We start from the raw sequence: 17,959 nt of genomic DNA, 5'->3' as shown, positions 1-17,959 counted from the left end.
ATGGGCCACTGTGAGCTGCGCCCTCCACAACTAGATTGAAACAACTACTTGACTTGGAGCTGATGGGTCCTGGAAAAACACACTTAAAAAAAAAAAAAAAAAAAGCCTCAGTTCTCCAGAAGTCAAGTTCACAGTGAATCACATGGGTGCTACTTACTTGAAGGCGTAGCTTTAGAGTAAGCTTGCAGGGCTGGCCTGTCCATTGACTTCAGCGTGACCTTATGGAGCACCAGTTGTGTGCCAGCGAGGAGAGGGTGCAAACCCTGCTATGTAGGCCCTCACTTTACTCTCTGAATCAGAAAAGGGGGTGGGGTGGGGGGAGAGAGAAGAAAATCCCAGTCCAGCCCTGGGTCAGCTCAGTCCACAGATGGGCTGTGATCAGGGCTCTGAACTTGACCAAAGTGAGGGAAATTGTTTGGGGGAACCTCTCACCCCGAGACGCTGGCTGTGCTGCCTGGTGCCGGTCTCGAACACCTCATGTAGCCAGCAGCAGCTCCTGTCTTTATTTAACTCTCCAGATTGCTGGAGTGCACGCTTCTCAGCCCCGAGACCTCCACAACGCATTGGCTTACTTTTTTTTTTTTTTTTTTTTTTTTAATGTTACCTGGTTATAAGATGGAGAGCAGCACCCTCTCAGGTGCTCGGCACTCACACGTGGTAGGCACACGACGTGTGAGAGCAGAGTGGATAGGACTTTTCTGACTGTGGGGTTCTCCTCTCAGACTCTTGAGTGAACAGTTAGGGGCTGTGGGGCCAGTTTGGTTCTGATGGTGAGCAGTGGCCTTCCTCACCAGCTATGTAGGGGGGCAGGGGAGAGCTAGGGGGAAGCTGAATGATACCCAGAAGGCAGCTGGCTGAATGCAAAGGTGGCGTGATGGGGAAGGGTCCAAGGACAGGGTAAGGGCAGGTCTCCCAGCTATAGCCACCCAGTGTGGTCACCGCACCGTATGGTCACCCCTCCTGTGGCACTGCTTGTACTGAGCAGGCCCCCCATCTCGGTGCTGTCGGTTTCCCTCTCCCTGACAGAGACAGGCTGGGCCTCTCACTGCCCTGTCAGAGCTCCTGAGGCACATCGCTCCACTGGCGACTGACACCTGCTTCCTTTTGATGTGTCCATGTGTCAAGCAGTCAAGAACCACATCCTGGGAGGGCCCCAGTCTCTTTACAGTGGCTTTGCCAGTTTCCATCCTCTATCATTCTGTGCTTATGGACTAGCTCTCAAAAGATGGGCTTGTACCCTTCTTCCCAGAAATCAGGAGGTTTCTCCCTATCACCCCAGTGTCCCCAAGACGTTCTCCTGACACTTGACAGAACCTTTCTTATGGGGACTGTGCGTCTGCATTTGGGTTGTTCTCAGTTCTTTTCTGCTTCCTTCTGGCTCTTTGCTGTGATCTGGGTGTGTGAGCTTATGAGGACAGGAAGCTCTGGATACGTGAGGCACCAAGCTGTAAGGGAAAGAGCATAGCGATTTGGAGTCAGAGCCACCTGGTTCCATCCTGGCACAGCTGCTCACCACCTGTGGGGTCTGGAAGATGGTGATCAGAACACCTGCCCTCTGGGAGGCTGCCAGGATAGAAGGAGGTTCTATATGTAACACGCCCCTGGCGCCTGCACAGATCAGATGCTCAGCCACAGTGATTTCCCTTTCTCTTCTCCTACCCTCCCAGGAACCTGGTTCTGTATCCTGGCACGTGAGTATTTGGGCCCCTCTATGTCCATGATTACAAATATATCAATCCTCCTGCTTCATCCTTTGAAAAATATCTTTTCTTTTTTTCCTCATGCATGTGGCTTCCATTTCCATTATAAATCCCATCTGTTTGCTCTAAGCTTTGTGAGTTCCAGGAGATGTGACACCTCTGCTTTCTCAGTACCTCTTTTCCTGTTCCCAGGAAGGGACTGTGTCTGTGAGAAATTATCTGCTTGATGTGTGTATGTTTTCTTGTCTACTCCCACCCGCAACCCCATGACCTCTCCTTATTGTCATGGCCAATGGCATCTAATCAGAGCCATCCCAAGCCAGCTCCTGGCACCTCCAAACCTCCTGGATCATGGTATTTTAGACTTAGAGGGGGCTGGGAGCCTACCCAGCCCTACCCTTCCTGCTACTGATGGTGTAGTGAGAAGACCAAGACCCAGAGAACAGAGGGCCTGGCCCAAGCTCATGCTGGACCAGTTCTCAGTTGTGACTGCACATTTGAAGAAAAATTTGCTCAAGCCCCTCCCCAGAACCTTGGTTAGGACTGGGAAGGGGTGGATTTGGGCACTAGGATTTCTAGAAGGCTCCCCAGGTAGTTCTAATGTGAAGCTGGGTCTAAGAACCAGAGAAGCTGGGTCTGAGAATGTGTTTCTTGCCAGTTTATTACCCTCACGTATCTGGAGAAAAGTATCAAATCACTATCCATAGGAGATGGTTTCTGAGGGGGAATGGGCCTGTCACAGGGGAGGGCCCCAAGATGAGACAGGGAGCATCTGAATGGTTATTATTAATCAGTACTTATTTTGTTTAACAAACATGCATTTATATAAGATTTGCTAGGTGCCAGACACTGTTCTAAGTGCCTTACAAATACTAACTCATTTACTCTCCAGAGCATGAATATGAGATAGTCCACTATGATCCCCATTTTATAGATGAGAAGACTGAGACACAGAGAGGTCAAGTAACTTGCCCAGGGTCACACACCCAGAGAGTGGTGGAGTAACTGCTCTGGTGTTCATATCTTTTTGATACAGTCCCTGCTTATAACCATTGTGCTAGATCACCTGTGCAGTTCTCAGTCCACATGTGTGCGTCTGACAGCATCTTCAGGCCCCAGGGACTTCCTAGATGAGAGAGGTCTGCCAGCAGGGGGGACTCAAGGCTCCTGAAATCAATAATCCCAGAGGCTACATTTGTGGAGAACCCATGACTTACAAACCTTTCCTCACTTAGTCTCTGGTAAAACCATGGCTCAGCAACTTACCTCAGTCGCACAACTCCAATCTCATGTGTCCTAGGTATAGTTCAAGCCAGAATTTGTATAAAGAGTCCAGGTTTATCCTAGAAGCCTTATTTTAGGAACATACAACACGCTCTATAAAAAACACCCTCTGGAAATAAGTTTTTATAAATTAAGTTTTTATCATTTGTTCTATTCAAGAAAGACTCCATTCCATCCAAGTCATGAAGCCACGAAAACAGTAGGGATATATAATTTTCTAACTCAGGTTAACAGGGGTTTATTTCTTCCTTTAACTGGCTACAGAAATATCAATTATGGAAATAGATGCAAAGAGTCAGCTCTTTGCTCGTGCCCCACGCTGCAGAGCTCACCTTCCCTCTTGCAGACTGGGGCCCACCGAGAGGCCTTCCTGCTCCGATGGACTGGCTGGCTAATGGGATATTGACAGCCTGCCCAGTGGGACACGAAAGCTTCTTTTACCGAGAACGTGGCGAATCCAATTTTCTAGTAGCATGCCTAGGGCTGTGTTAGCAGCCTGCCGTGGGCTCTGTTCCATGCTGTTGGCTGCCTGCCATGAGCACAGGGACGATGCTGTGGTCCAGAATGTAGTGTGCAGGGTGGAGACGTTATCTGAGAACGGATCACGTTTCTGACCTAACAGGTGAAAATGCAATTCACTGTGACTCTCGGTCAAGACCCTTTTTCTCTTGGGGCCTTGGTTGTAAAATGGAAGCGATAAATGAGATTATATTCAGCTCTCATTGTCTCTGTTCTGTGACCTCCTGTGTGACATCAGGCAGCATCCTTAACATCTCTGATCATTATGGTGGTAGAAACATCCTCACTGGAAAAAAACAACAACAAGGAATTACTACAGGGAGAGTTGACAACTGAGGCTGGTTGCTTGTTCATCAACTTACAGAGGAGTATGTTTTTAAATCCATTCTCAAGGACTGCCACCTACCTGCCAGGTGGCTTCCTTGCAGAGTTCATATCTTTTTGACACAGTCCTTTTGTTTCGGCCACATTGATTCAGCTGCTCTGACACAACTGTTTTGATATGGGGACATTTTGACACAGCTGAGAAAACAAACCATTACACCTTCAGCTTTTTAAAAAAACAATACCAAATAATGTGCCAAGGAGACGTTTCAGGCTCCGTCCCCTCATCCCAGAATTTCCTCCATTCCTGATCTCACTTCTGGCAAAGGGGCTCGGGGAGGTGGTGGCAGACAGACGGGGCTGGGCTCAGGGCTGGGCTACAGGTCAAGGTTGGTGATGAGGGAGGCGGGGGCGGGGGTAAGGGATCGGTGGGAGTGAAAGACCGTGCAGATCAGACATGCGTGGGCATGAGGCTGGCGTGGGTTCTGTTTCACACAGGACCTGGTAATTTTCAAAAGCAATTTTACTTTTAGATACAGCCAATTCAAAACTCTTCATCAAAACAACCATGTCAAAACGCCCTTCTCTGTCTCAAACAAAGGGAAAAAAATGCCAAAGAGAGATGAACAAGACAGGGCTTCTGCCCCCAAGATGCTCAGAGTCACCAGAGGGGAAAGGCAGAGACTGAAAAAAACAAAACAAAAAAAAACCAAGTTACTATTATACCACTGGGCAATTGCTGTAATAACAGAAGGGGCTGGAAGGGACGAGAGCAGAGGGGGCCTGACTGCTTGGGAGTGGGCAAGGCTTTCCCGGAAAGGGGGGTGACTAGGAGCTCAAGGAATATTTGTTAAATGACTAAAGCATAGCAAACGTTAATTGAGGGTTTATCATGTGACAAGCACTGCTATTAGTGCTTTATTTTAGTTCATTTAGTCCTCACAACTACCCAATAATGTGAGTATTATTGTTATTCCCATTTTATGGATGAGGAGGCTGAGGCATCCAGAGATCCAGTGACTTCCCCAAGGCCACAGAGCTAGTAAGTGGCTGAATCAGAGCTGGAAATCAGGCAGTGACACCGAAGGGCCTGCTCGTGCCCTTAGGTATAACTAAGGGTGAGGCCCCCAGGGGGCAATACAAATCACTGGAGGGATTGAATTTATGTTCCTCAGCTGCTGGTTGCTTTGGCCCCTCGTGTTTTCTCTGGGCGGGAATGAACCTCACTGGGGAGGCAGAAGGGTCACAGGCTTTAATACACATCAGACTGGGGGCCACGCTGTCCTCACAGTTTCCGGGCTATGTGGCCTTGGACAATTGCTGACCGTAACCACTTCTTTAGTCTTATTCCTGTCAGCATGTGTATCTGCCAGGTGCCATGTTAGACCTGGGCCCACAGCAATTAATAAGACAACACTCCAGTCGCCATGGAGCCACTGCTTTCATGGGAAAGGACCTGAGGGGTAAGGAGCCAGCCTCACAGGATCCCAAGGGGGCCTCCAGGCGGAGAGCAGAGAAACTAGAAGGAACCATGTGTGAGGAGGCAGGATGAGCAGGTGACAGAGGGGTAAGAGGGGAGGGTGGGGAATGAGCAGGGGACAAGCAGGCCAGGGGAAGCAGTCCGGAATCACTTCTGCTGCAGGGGACGCCACTGTTGCACTGGAAGCAGGAGAGGGATCATGGTACCTGAGAAGGATAACAGGGCACAGGAGAGGCAGAGGCTGCTGTAGTGGTTCAGACAACACGTGATGGGGGGTTGAACGTGGGCAGTGGTAAGAGCACCATCTCCCTACTGAGCACCAAAGTGCCTCCCACACTGTGAAGTCACGGGTGCACGGGAGCTCATACTAATTACTCTTACTGCCCTTCATTACTGACCCTTCCTGGCTTTCCCTGGCAGTTGCCTTTCCATAGTCTGGTGAGGTGTGGGTTGGTTCATTTTCTTCAACCCCAGAACTATCCAGTTCCCCCGACTGCTCCGAAGATGTTGTGTTGAGAGAGAGAGAGAGAGAGAGAGAGAGAGAGAGAGAGAGAGAGAGGAATTATTCTCTTTAACAGAAATACTTTTCCTTCATTAAATGAAATCTCCAAAGCCCAGTAGCATTTTCGGTGCTTATATAAAGATGCCAATGGGGATTTGAGATTGAAAGTGGTATTTTTCTACAAGTCAATGAAGATCTCAATAGGAAAGAAAGAACACTCTTCAAATCTAAATTCCTGCAGCATCGGGGAAGACTGATCTTGGGCTCAGGGCCTAGATCGCATTACTCCCAGCCCTACCAGGAAACTTCCTGAAGCACTTTGAGCGCTCATAAATATTGGCTCTGTGTCTGGGGAAATTGTATTAATAGTGTCTTTCCAAGACTGCAAACCGTTCAACTTGAATTTCTGTTTGCACCACAACTCTCATAACTTTGTACATAAACTCCAGAATTTGTAGGAGTTTGAGTCAGAGCAGAGGCGTGCCTAGCCTGCAGACCATGTACACATAGACAGACATCTTTTATCAGGTACGGCTAGGGAATAAACTTTGTCCCTTGGAGGTGTCAGAAGAAAGACTGGACTCAGGAAATAAAAAGACTGTATTCAAATTCCAGCTGTCACTTTTGTTAGCTGAGTTGGGTTGGCCTGGGCCACGCACTTAACCTCAAATTTCCAATCTATAATATGAGGAAAACAAAATAGTTCTCACCGGGCCTGGTGAGATCGGGATCGTAATGTGTGAAAAGTACTTGGCACGCAGTAACTGCTCAAAACCTGTTTCTCTTAAAGCACCGCTCACCTGACTGTTGTATTATAACCCACTAGAATCACTAAGCTTATAGCCATTATTCTGGTTACCTACCTGTTGCTAAGTAGTAACGTCCCCTATCCCCAAATTTAGTACTTACAATGACAATTGTCTTGTATTTTGCAGAGAATCTGCAGTCTGACAGCTCCTCTCTGCTCCAGGCTGTTTGGGCCTTCAGCTGGGGTGACTCCAACAGCTTATTTTACAGATGGGAAAACAGAGACAAGAGCAGGCACAAGGGAGGGGTCCCTCTCGAGCTACATAGCAAGTTAAGGAGCAGACCTTTTGGGAACGCCACCACTATGACAGGTCCTGTGAGGGGAGGAAGACACTGTAAGGCAGGATCTTAAAAACAAATAGCAACAAAAACTAGAAGGCACTAACTTTTGAGTTGGTAAGACCCCCAGAGGACAGTCAAACCACTGGAGGTATTGAATTTATGCTCCTCAACAGCTGGTTGCTTTGGCCCCTCGGTGACAGGCTTTGGAGTCTGGTGAATATGGCCCTTACCTTTGCCCTGAGACAGGGACTCTCTCCTCTCACAGGGTTGTTGCAGGCTGTGCCTAGCAGCTAGCAGATGCTCAATAAACCGCATCTACTCAAAGAAGGATTAGTTCTCTGTCTGCCTCCCAGCATCCCAATGCCCAGTGCCTGCCCCATCAGCCCCCATTGCCGGGAAGGCAGGACAGGGCTCTCATTGTGACTAGCAGGCAGGCTGAACTCTCCCCTTTCACTGTGGAAAAATCCATTACGGAGAAGTCATTTGTCAAAGCCAACTGTTTAGCTGCTTTAATTTACATATTTATCAAGTTTGATTAGAATGTATTGTCTTCCACTTTCATCCCAGCTTTCACCTCTTCTTGCCCTCTTTTTCTGGGGAAACTGTTTTTGTTGTCCTTGTTGCAAAAGGGCATGGCATAATTCAATTTGCATTTGCTAATAAGCCTGCAACGGAACTTGGTGAGGCATTTCTGGAGGCTGAGAGAGAGGAATTCAAAAGGCACAGCACATGTTAGGGAAAGCCTGGGTGCTCAGTTCTCGCCTGATACACGCCTTCAACCAAAGGGCAGCAAGGACTCTACAAGTATTCCACGAGTATTTATTGAGCACCTTCTGTGTGTAAGGCACTGGGAACGCAAGTTGGGGAAAAGATAGGCAAAGTCATGGCTCTAGTGTTGTTTAGAGTCTAGTGACCTCCTTTTCTGCGTCTGGAAGAAAAGGCAGTTGGACCAAGCAACCTGTAAGTTACCATTTTTAAATACATACCATTTTGAACACATCAGGTCTTGTGCACTGACCTGAGGTGTTATTTCATTTAATTCTTACAAGATCCCTGTGAGGCTGATATCATTATTCTCATTTTGTACATGAAGAAATGAACAATCTCAGAGCTCAAGGTCATGCGTATCAGGACTTGAATTTAACTCTCATTCTGTCTGAATCTAGAATTCAAGTCTGTAACCACAAAGCCAGGCTTGATCTTTCTTCTCCACTAGCCTTTGAGTGTCTGGATGGCAGGGACGGTGTCTGATTCCTTTCTATGTCCTCAGGGACCAGCCCACAGTTTGGCATGTGGTTACTGGTAGAAAATGGGTATTGCATTGAACTAAAACAGAAAGTCCTTCATCCTTGGCCTCTCTTGGGCCTCAGATCTGCCCTGCTCTCTTCAGCTGCCTCAGCAAAGGCTAGTGTAGCAGACACTGTGTGCACTGCCTAGATCCCCCTTCAGGACCAAGACCCCCAGTTCCCAGGAGTGTTGGAGGCTGGCAGCTCACAGCTGAGTTCCTCCCTGGAAATTGCACTCAGCCCAAGGAAGCAGCCGCACCAAGGTTATCACCCCTGCCCTGGGGGCAGCCCGCATCCAGTACCCAGTCAATGCAGGACACAGAGCCAGCCCCACTGCCTCCTGGGACAACTCTGAAGGGCTCTCCTGGCCCGAAGCTTCCCCACAGGATTGCTTTAAGTCGCTGTTGAGACTCTCTCCATCCCGCTTAACACGTACCTCTCACAAGTGTTCCTGAAAGCAGTCTCCATTTAAGCTTCCGAGCTGATCTCAAATCTCCCAGTCTGTGTCCCAGGAGACCCAACCTCAGCTCCTACTCTGAACACGCAGCTCTGGTTCCGACTTCCTGCCGGTGCTTGAAGGTGCTGGGATCAACTTAGATCTTGGCAGGGAGAGCCCTCCTGCCATCAGCCTATCCCCAGAAGACTGCCTGCTACCTGCTCTCAGGCCTAGATTGCCAGCCCTGTAGGTGGGAGGCTTTATAAACTGCTAAGCCCAGCAGGGGTAGCCTATCTGAGGAGGGGAGGCTCTGCTCTGCTCTTCTCCTGTGACTGTCAAAGTGACAGTGACAATGGCGACTGGCCCTAGCCCTTTTGGCTTTCCTTCCTTCCTTGGCAGGCATCCACTGGGCACTTCCCAGGCCTCAGCCTGCATGGCCCTTGCCTGAGGCAGCCCAGTGTCCTGAGAGGAGGCCGCTTGGACTTTGGAGCTGTATGCCCTGCATCCCTGAGCTCTACGCCCTGGCTGAACACTCCCTAGCTGTGTGGCCTGGGGCAAATCACTTGTCCTTTCTGGGAGGCTCCCCTCATCTCCACAGTGATGTGTTCTGCTCCGTGACCCCACAGGTTTTGCAGCTCTAATGGCCGCTATGGGTCTCCTATAAGTCAGAGGCCTCCTTACTGCTTTTTAAAGCCAAACAAATGGTGCTAATATGTAGATACGTGAAGGATACCAGAGCAGTTCTTTTTCCCAAAGGCTTCAAATTCCAGAACTAATGCTTCATTTTGCTGCCATGAACCTATGCCTTTCAATGGTAATAATCCCTGTTCTCTTCTCCCATCTCATCCTTGGTAGAGCATTCGATCCCTAACCCTGAAGCATGAATGAGTCTGCCACTTAGATACGAGATTTTAGGCCATGGGAGATCTGAATCTAGGTGAGGGAGGGAGACCCAGAGGGCAGCAGGGCTGGGGAGCGGAGCCTCTGAAAACAAACTTCGCTGATATGAGTGTTTTCTCAAAGAGAGCAGGTGCTGGGGCATTGGGCAGGACAGGGTTGCGGCTTTTGCTCCTGCCTGAGCAAGGCAGCACATGATTTACGACCGAATGAGGGGTCCAGACGAGCTCTATGCATTCAGAGGAGGGTGAAGGCACTGTGGTCTGGAGCTATCTGGCAAGGCTTTTTGGAAGAGTTGGGGCAAAGATATAAAATCTAAGATATTGAAGGTTTGCTTGGGAAAACAGTGACAAGGCCAGTCCGAACGAATAAAGTAGAATATTCTTATAGGAGACTGGTCCCCAAGCAGGGGCTACTTTGCCTCAGAGGAGAGGTGGGACGTTTAGTCACATCTGAAGCTATTTTTGCCCGTCATAACTGGGAGGAGGGGTGCGCCTGGCATGTAGCACATAGAAGCGAGAGATACTGCTAAACGTCCTCAGTGCCCAGAACGGCACCGCCACACAGTCACCTGACTCTAAATATCCCTAGTGCTGAGAAACCCTATTCCTGTGGCTTGTTGCTCAATAAATGGGGTGGGGACTTAAAGTCTCTCGTTTAAGATTTATCTGATGAGCTGGGGAATTATTATTCTTATTTTACAGGGAACTGAGGCTCAGAATGTGTACGTAATTTTTCTAAGGCCTCACAGCCAGTAACCTCTAGGGCCTGGATATGAGTCCTGATCCAGCTGCAGGCTTTCCATTTGATCCCCTCAGGGTAGAAGAAACCCCGGGACCAGTGTCCTCTTCAGTATCCCACATCCAGCTCCCCCTTCCTGTTGGATGCACCCTCAGTCCCCTTAGCTGAGCCAGCCTGGATGTCTGCGCTTTCAAGTCTCATCTCTACGCCAACACATTCACTGGTTCCCCACTGCCCCCAAGAAAGCTCTACTGAGCCCTCCTAAACTTACATTTTCTCTTAAAATGATATACAAGAAATCCTGCATCTTGAGCATGTTGTCACTATAATTCACAGCTGCGGATCCCTCTTTCTCGTCAGTATCAACTCCAGAGTGACAGCCTTAGGTTACATGCAACATGACAAATTTTGTAAGGGAACCTGCAGAATTATTGTGCTGATGAAATCAGATGCAGTGCAACATTATATGAACACCAGGATGGGCCAAGGACGAGTCCTGGATGAGTGCTAGTTTCCTCCAAGGCCCCTCTCAGCAGAGGCAGATATAAGCAGAGTCTGGAAGGCTGAGTAGGAGTAAACCCGACAGACAAGATGGGGGCTGGCATTCTAGGCAGAGAGAAAAGCACACGCCCACACGTGCAGGCGTGGGAGAACGTGTTTATGGAGCTGCCAAGCATTAGCTGAGGCAGGGGTCTGTGGAAGGGGCTGGAGAGGTGAGTGCCCACCAGATACCAGAGAGGAGGGATGCTAGGGGCAGGGGGCGGGACTTGCCCGGAGGACCGCAGATTGCTGCAGCAGGGTTACAAGCAGAGGGAGTGGTATGCTACCATTTGCGTTTTAGAAATTCCACTTTGGAGCCAGGTGGAGGATGGACTGGCAAGGATGGTGCCAATACAGGGAGACCAGTGACAAGGCTATTCTAGTCCTGAGCGAGCCCTCGAGCAGACAGCAGCTAACAATGCTGTTATTGCTGCCAGGATCTCTTTTTCTCCAGCTGAGGAGCAGTGTGGCCCTGTTTGGGCCCTGGGGACGGCAACTGGTCTGGTTTAGAAACCAATATGAGGTTTGACTTCATGATGCCTTCAGGGATTCAGGGGCCATGAAGTCCAGAAAACGAAAAAGGCTTAGATGTGAAAAATCACATAACGCCTCACTCCCCAGGACAAGTTATTGTCAGGAGAGATAGGGCAACAAAACCGATCATATGAATGTCTTGGAGATTTTTGCTCTCGGGGGCCTCTTGGCATCTTCTAATACCTTCACCAACCACAGGTCCACTGATAAGTGACCAGGTCATTTGAGGCTTTTCCTCTTGGCACCAAGGTTGTGGCTCTCGTCCTCACTCAGGCTGCCATCAGGAGGTAAGTTGCCAACTTTAAGTGCCATGCATCAACTAGGGGAAGTGGAGTTGTCTCCAGGCAGATCAATTAGTTACCTACTGCTACCTGACGGGCTTTTCTAGAATCCATCTTAAAGCAACAAACATTTATTATCTCTCAGTTTCTTTGGGTCAGGAATGTGGGAGCAGCTTACCTGGGGGGTTTTGGCTCAGGGTTTCTCATGAGGTTGTAGTAAGCTGTCAGCCAGGGCCTCCGTCATCTGGGACTCGAGGGTCCCCTTCCAAACTCACTCATGTGGTTCGGGCTGGCCTCAGTTCCTCTTGGCTGTTATCTGCATTCTTCTGTTCCTCACCAGGTGGGCCTCTCCACGGGCTACCTGAGTGCCCTCATGTCGGGGCAGCTGGATTCTGAGAGAGAGAGAGAGAGAGAGAGAGTCAGAGAGACAGAGAGACAGAGACAGGGGGAGAGAGAGAGAGAGAGACAGAGAGAGAGAGAGAGAGAATTCATATGGAAGCCACAGTCTCTTTATAACCTAATCTCAAAAGTGATGTACCAACACTTCTAGAGTATTCTATTTGTTAGAGCATGTCTCTCAGTCCAGCCCACACTGAAGGGGTGAGGAGTTCAGCTCCACCTCTTGAAGGGAGGAGATGAACAAAGAATTTGTGGATATATTTTTTAAACAACCATGTGGACCCTATTTAATCTCCAGGAGCTAATATGACATAGTGGTTAAGAGCATACACTTGAGATTCATAAAGACCTAGGTTTAATCCTGGCTCGCACATTTGCTACTTATGCATATTTAGACAAGCCATTTAACCTTTCTGGATCTCAATTTCCTAATGTATGAAATAGGGCGTAAGAATAGTAGCTATTTCACTGGCTTGCTGTGAAAATTAAATAAGATCATATATAACAAATAGAATACCATATATGTATAAAGTGCATGGCACAGAGCAAATACTGAATAAACATTTAACTGCTATAGTAACTGGATAGTATTACCGTCCTCCTTTGCAAGAAGCAGACTTGCGTAGAGGTTAACACAGGTCGCGGAGTCAGACTGCATGTAGAGGTTTAGGCTCTGCCAGTCATTAGCTGGGAGGACTAGGGCATGTCACTTAATGTGTCCTACCCTTGGTTTCCTGTGAAATGAAAATAATAGCTAGTGCCTGGCCACTGAATAGGTGTTTAACAAATATTTTATGAATAGGACATAGTGGATGATAGAGGGATATAACGACCGTGTGTTTGTGTGTGTGTGTGTGTGTGTGTGTGTGTGTGTGTGTTGGGGTACTCCACAAGCACATTTAACGTCAAATACCTTCTGGGAACTGGGGAGCCTGGTATGGCTGTACTGGTTCCACTTGAATGTACCTTTGTACCCTTGACTGACTCCATCCATAAGTCTCCAGGTTTACCATCCCGTATGGGTTGTTCTTGGTCTCATCGTTCAGCTTCTTCTCCACACTGGTTTTGTTCAAGCATGCTTCCTTCATCCTCCCTGCTGCTTCCAGCAAGAATATGTTTAATTGGCTTTGCACAAGTCTGGGGATTCGGTGACAGAAAATGGGGGGGGGGGGTCCCATGTCACACCACCTCAGAGCTACAACATTACCTTAAATTGATTTTGCAAACGAAAGCTAAAAGCTAAGCAAAGGCAACCCATCCATTTAGCCTAAAGATGATTATAATGCTCTTTTACAGCCTCCTAAATGACAAAGCAGTTTGTTACCTGCCTGCATCAACATTTGCTTATATTAGCACCCGGAATGCTCGATTTTTATTAGCCCCACGTTATCATTTTATGAAGACGCAGGGGCTCAGTAAAATTAGTGTGCAAATAGAAAACCCATTTTGCATTTTCCTGTGGTCAGCAGAAACGTTGAATGCAATTGAGTTGCTACTGGGTCAGAGGAGACAACCACAAAGGTAGGCTTCGCAGCGGGCCCTGGTACAGCCATTTATCATTTCTGGGCTGCTGAGATAGATGGCATCAATGGTAGACAGTGTTTTTCAAAAAGGCTTGGTGGCATTTTTTTTTTAATGAAAAAGCAATATAAATACTATGACAATAGTTCAACTTCCATCAGCAATAAGGGTTGACACCAAATTCTTTTGTGTATGTTATAAATGGAAATACAGTGGATGTAGAATCTTATATTGTTGATAGTGGTCCAGGAGACAGGATGGTGAAAGGGGCACTGGGACTTGATTTGACCACTGTTGGCTGCATGACCTTGGGCATGTCCCTTCCGCCTGTGAGCCTCAGTTCCCTCACCTGTAAAGTGGGGTTAATACTGTCACCTCTCAGAGGCATGATGAAATGTAAATAAGATAACGTGTGTCTAAATTTCTTTGTAAACCATGACCTATATGAGTATTTTTTATATATTAATTCAACAGTCAGTTCTTGAGTACCTACTCCATGCAGGGTCCTGGGAAAGACGTTAAATATACGCTGTGAAAGTCTCCGTTTCTCCCTTGAAAGTCACAGCTTTATTCAGTCCAGGAAACGTTCAGGTCTCTATGTTCTCTTTTAAACCATAACTTCTTTGTAAAAGGTGAAGCTCCTCTCTCTCCGTTTGTTCCTAATGGTGCCTAACATACAGCTGAGCACACAGTGAGTTCTCAGAAACACCTTGACTCCATTTACATCTTGCTGCCTTTCAGAGACCTATTATTAGGGAAGTAGTAACCTCAGCCTCTACTGGTCACCCCAATAGACCAAGCAAGTTACAAGCCTTTAGAACCAGGCTTAATAAACGTTTGTTGTTGTTGTTTAGTCTTTGATATTAGTGTATCAAAAGTGGGGATCATGAATCACATTCAAAATAACCTGAAATCCTATTCATCATTTCTAACTGTCCTCTCTCTCTCTCCAGATCATCCTCTCTCATAGATGGATTACTGTAATTCCCCTTCTCTCAATGTTCATTTCTGAATTCACTTCAGGTCTTTGTTCTGGGTCAATCAGTGTTTTCTCTGCCCATGGCTAAGTACCCTCGTCCTGCCCCTTCTTTCTGGGAATGTCACTCTTGGTTATTGCTTTTGTCTAATAACATCTTTGCACAGTAGCTATATTTTATTATAAAAGTGAGACTTTGGTAAAGGCAGCAAGAGCTTGGGCTCTGATTTTGGGTCATATTTTCCTACTTCTTTGCATGTCTAATAATTATTATTGGTTGCTGGATTTTGTGAAATATATATTGTTGAATTTCTGGATTTTGTTGTCTCCCTTTAAAGAGAGTTGGGCTTTGTATAGCAGGCAGTTAAGTTTCTTTTGTTCAGTTTGATCCTCTTGAGATTTTTAAACTTTGTTAGGCTAGAGTAGTTTGCCCCACCACTAAGGCATGGCCCTTCTGGGTTCTCCACTGAGTGCCCTGAATGATGAGGGAGGGAATTCAAAATGGTGGAAATTCAAATGATTCCTAGTCCTGTGTGAGCCCTGAGAACTGTGCAGGTCACAGCTCCCTGGTCATTTCTTCCTTCTCCCACCACTTATTATATGTGTGCTCTTGAACAAGTTATATAACCTCTCTGAGACTCAGTCTCTGCCTCTATAAAAAGGAATATTAATGTGCATGTTTCTGTAAGGAGTATAAATAATGTGTATAATGCGGCTGACACAAAAGGAGCTAATTAAATAGCAGCTGCTACTATTACTAATATAAATACTAGCTTCTTTACTCCATCATTTACTAAATATTTACTGTGTACTAGGCAATATGTAAGCTTGTTTAATATTACAACAACCCTAGAAGTAGACAGTATTATCCACATTTATAGATCAGCTTCTGGGATTTAATTTCACTCATGACCTCTTAAGATGACTATAATAGTAATATGGTCAGTTGCACCAAGAAATGGGATATAGTCTCTTAATATTGAGTAACCAGGGGCATAATTAGTTAGTCAGCAGTGACTGGGCCTAAATGGTCTAACCCAATGATTTAAGAGCTAAATGTAAAGCACCCAACCCATTTCCTGCCCCCGAGCCCCATATACCAACCCCTAGTCTCAGCTTTCCCCACCCTCCTAAGAAACCTTCTTTCATTTTATCTTACAGACAATCTTCGGGAAGGGGCAGAGCAGAAGGTGATATTCATCACGGGACGAGTCCACCCAGGGGAAACACCCTCTTCATTTGTGTGCCAAGGTGAGTTGCAGGATCTCATGGGCATCTGTGCTAATCCCTCACATCCAACTGGGGCACTGTGAGGGGCTCTGGGACAGTGTGTAACATAATCGTTATCTTGGGGGGAATTTCCTTCACGTCTAAAGAGATTACGTTTGCTCTCCACTAGGATTTATTTTCAATAGCTATTGACTGCATGTATGGATGGATGAATGGATGGATGACTGGGTGGATGTGTAAGGGAATAGGTAAGCCGGGTGAAGTCCTCTTTCATGTGCTCTGTTGAAGATGAGCCATACAGAGTCACCTACACGCTCTAGCTTTGTTTTACTTGCTTCCAGTGGTTTATAACAATAACAAATCTGGCCCCAGGCCAATGTACATGTTGGTAGAAGGACAGGCCGTGAGCTGGAGAAGTAATAACTAAAAATTATCTGTTCACTCATTTATTCAATCATTCACTTAACAACTTTTGAAATACCTACCTCGAGCAAAGAAGCATGGCTGGTATCAGACAACCGGAGGTAAATAAGACATAATTTCTCTTCTCAAATATATCTCTGTATAATTGCATTTTATTTATTATTAAATATTTAATTTATATAAAATATATTTAATTAATCAGCAATATATAATGAACCCATGCATGCATATATGTATCAGTCAGCAATATAAATATATTCAATAAATAATATATAAATATTAAGTTGGTGCAAAAGTAATTGTGGTTTTCCCAATTATTTTTAACCTTTTAAACCGCAATTACTTTTGCATCAACCTAATAATAATTTAACAAATGCTCAATTTAAGAAACAGAATATTGTCTATTTCTTTAAAGTCCTTTGTTCTCATTTTTACCTTCCCTCTGACACAAATAGCCATTAGCTTGAATTTTATGTGTCTTTTTTAACAGTTTTACTATACAGGTAGGTATTCTTAACCGATGTATTTTTTAGTTTTCCATGGTTTTTGACTTTATAAAAATGCTATTATTCTATATGCATTGATGCTTGTTTTCACCCAATGCCCAGGTTGGTGAAAATAGCTGTAGTTCACTTGTTTCTGTGCCATGTCAGTCTGTACCTCAACTTACCCATCTATTCTCCTGAAAACAGACAATTAAGTTGTTTACAGTGTTCTTTCTTACAAATAATGCTGATACAAATCCCCTTATACACGTCACCTTGTGCACAGTTTTTTCTAGGGTTTTTAACCATGGACTATAACTGCTGGGTCATAAGATGGGTGTGTCTTCACTTCACTAGGTATTGTCACTGCCACAAGGAATGTATAAGAGTTCCTACTGTCCCACAGTCTTGCCAGCACTTTGCCTTTTTTAATTGTCTCGTGGGTGTATTTTATATGAAACACATGATACTATGTATGTGCCAAGCACTGTTCTAAGCACTTGACATACTTTATTTTAATTATTTATTTTTATTAATTTGATTTAATTTAATCGCATTAGTTTTTCAATGTCATAGGAACTAACATTAACTCTATTTTTACATAGGAGAAAACTGAAGTTTGGAGAAGTTAAGTCATTTATCTCATTTTAGTCTCAAAATGACTAGGAGGTCAAAGAGATATGAAAAAAAAACATGTTATATAACGTGAGGGGGGTAGCGTGCTGCCATGGAAATATCTGGTGATTTGTCATCTGATGATCGTGGGGTCAAATATTATCTCTGCCAGTTCCTATCAGTGTGACTTCAGTTCCCTCAGATGTAAAATACATTAGGATAACAATATCTCTCTGAAGGCTGAGATGAAGCTGGCATGAGATGAAAGTAAACAAACACCCACTCCTGTGCCTGGCACACCGAAGGCACTCAACAGATATCTTCTCCCTCCTCATGGGACTCTGAGAAGATGAAGCAGGTAATCTGCTTTGTAAACTATAAGGCATGATGCAAACAAATGAGGTTCATTTTCCCCACTCATATTCTTCCAGCCCTGCAACAGGCACGACTGCCTCCCCCTGTTTCAGGTGAGGAGACAGTTTCCGGGGGAGACAGTGATTGCCCAGAGCCAAGCAGCTCAGAAGAGGCATAGCTCAGGTGTCCCAACTTCTCGCTCCAGTCACCTTAGCTTACTCCTTGGCATTCTCACTTCCGGGCTCTTTCTCTCCCAGCACTGTCCTTGCAATAACCTCTTCCCAGATCCCTCCTGGTTTTACCAACCCCTTTCCTTGAAGCCATCTGTCAGTTACTAAACTTG

General features: G+C 46.1%; 1 protein-coding gene and 1 long non-coding RNA gene across 10 annotated transcripts in view; one reads left to right on the top strand and one right to left on the bottom strand.

The window, feature by feature from the left end:
* The window catches only part of AGBL4 (AGBL carboxypeptidase 4), a 1,099,729-nt gene that overhangs the window by 932,302 nt on the left and 149,468 nt on the right, over positions 1 to 17,959 (top strand). For all 7 annotated transcript variants that reach the window (XM_074334699.1, XM_074334701.1, XM_074334700.1 and 4 more), the window contains one exon: positions 15,671 to 15,760. In XM_074334699.1, the coding sequence (XP_074190800.1) occupies positions 15,671 to 15,760 (90 nt within the window). The remainder of the gene's footprint in view (positions 1 to 15,670; positions 15,761 to 17,959) is intronic.
* LOC141572100 (uncharacterized) lies at positions 679 to 9,197 on the bottom strand. Of its 3 annotated transcripts, XR_012497220.1 has the most exons (6): positions 7,129 to 7,333; positions 6,719 to 6,930; positions 5,706 to 5,800; positions 3,910 to 4,025; positions 2,767 to 3,789; positions 679 to 1,445 (listed from the first exon to the last, which is right to left on the bottom strand). It is a non-coding gene; the product is annotated as an uncharacterized LOC141572100 (long non-coding RNA). The 3 variants fall into 3 exon arrangements; XR_012497221.1 differs by lacking the exons at positions 5,706 to 5,800; positions 7,129 to 7,333 and adding an exon at positions 8,621 to 9,197; XR_012497219.1 differs by lacking the exon at positions 5,706 to 5,800.

This window comes from Rhinolophus sinicus, linkage group LG06 (assembly GCF_036562045.2).
Source record: "Rhinolophus sinicus isolate RSC01 linkage group LG06, ASM3656204v1, whole genome shotgun sequence".
In the NCBI taxonomy this organism is placed as follows: Eukaryota; Metazoa; Chordata; class Mammalia; order Chiroptera; family Rhinolophidae; genus Rhinolophus; species Rhinolophus sinicus.
This window is presented reverse-complemented; position numbering and strand designations above follow the sequence as displayed.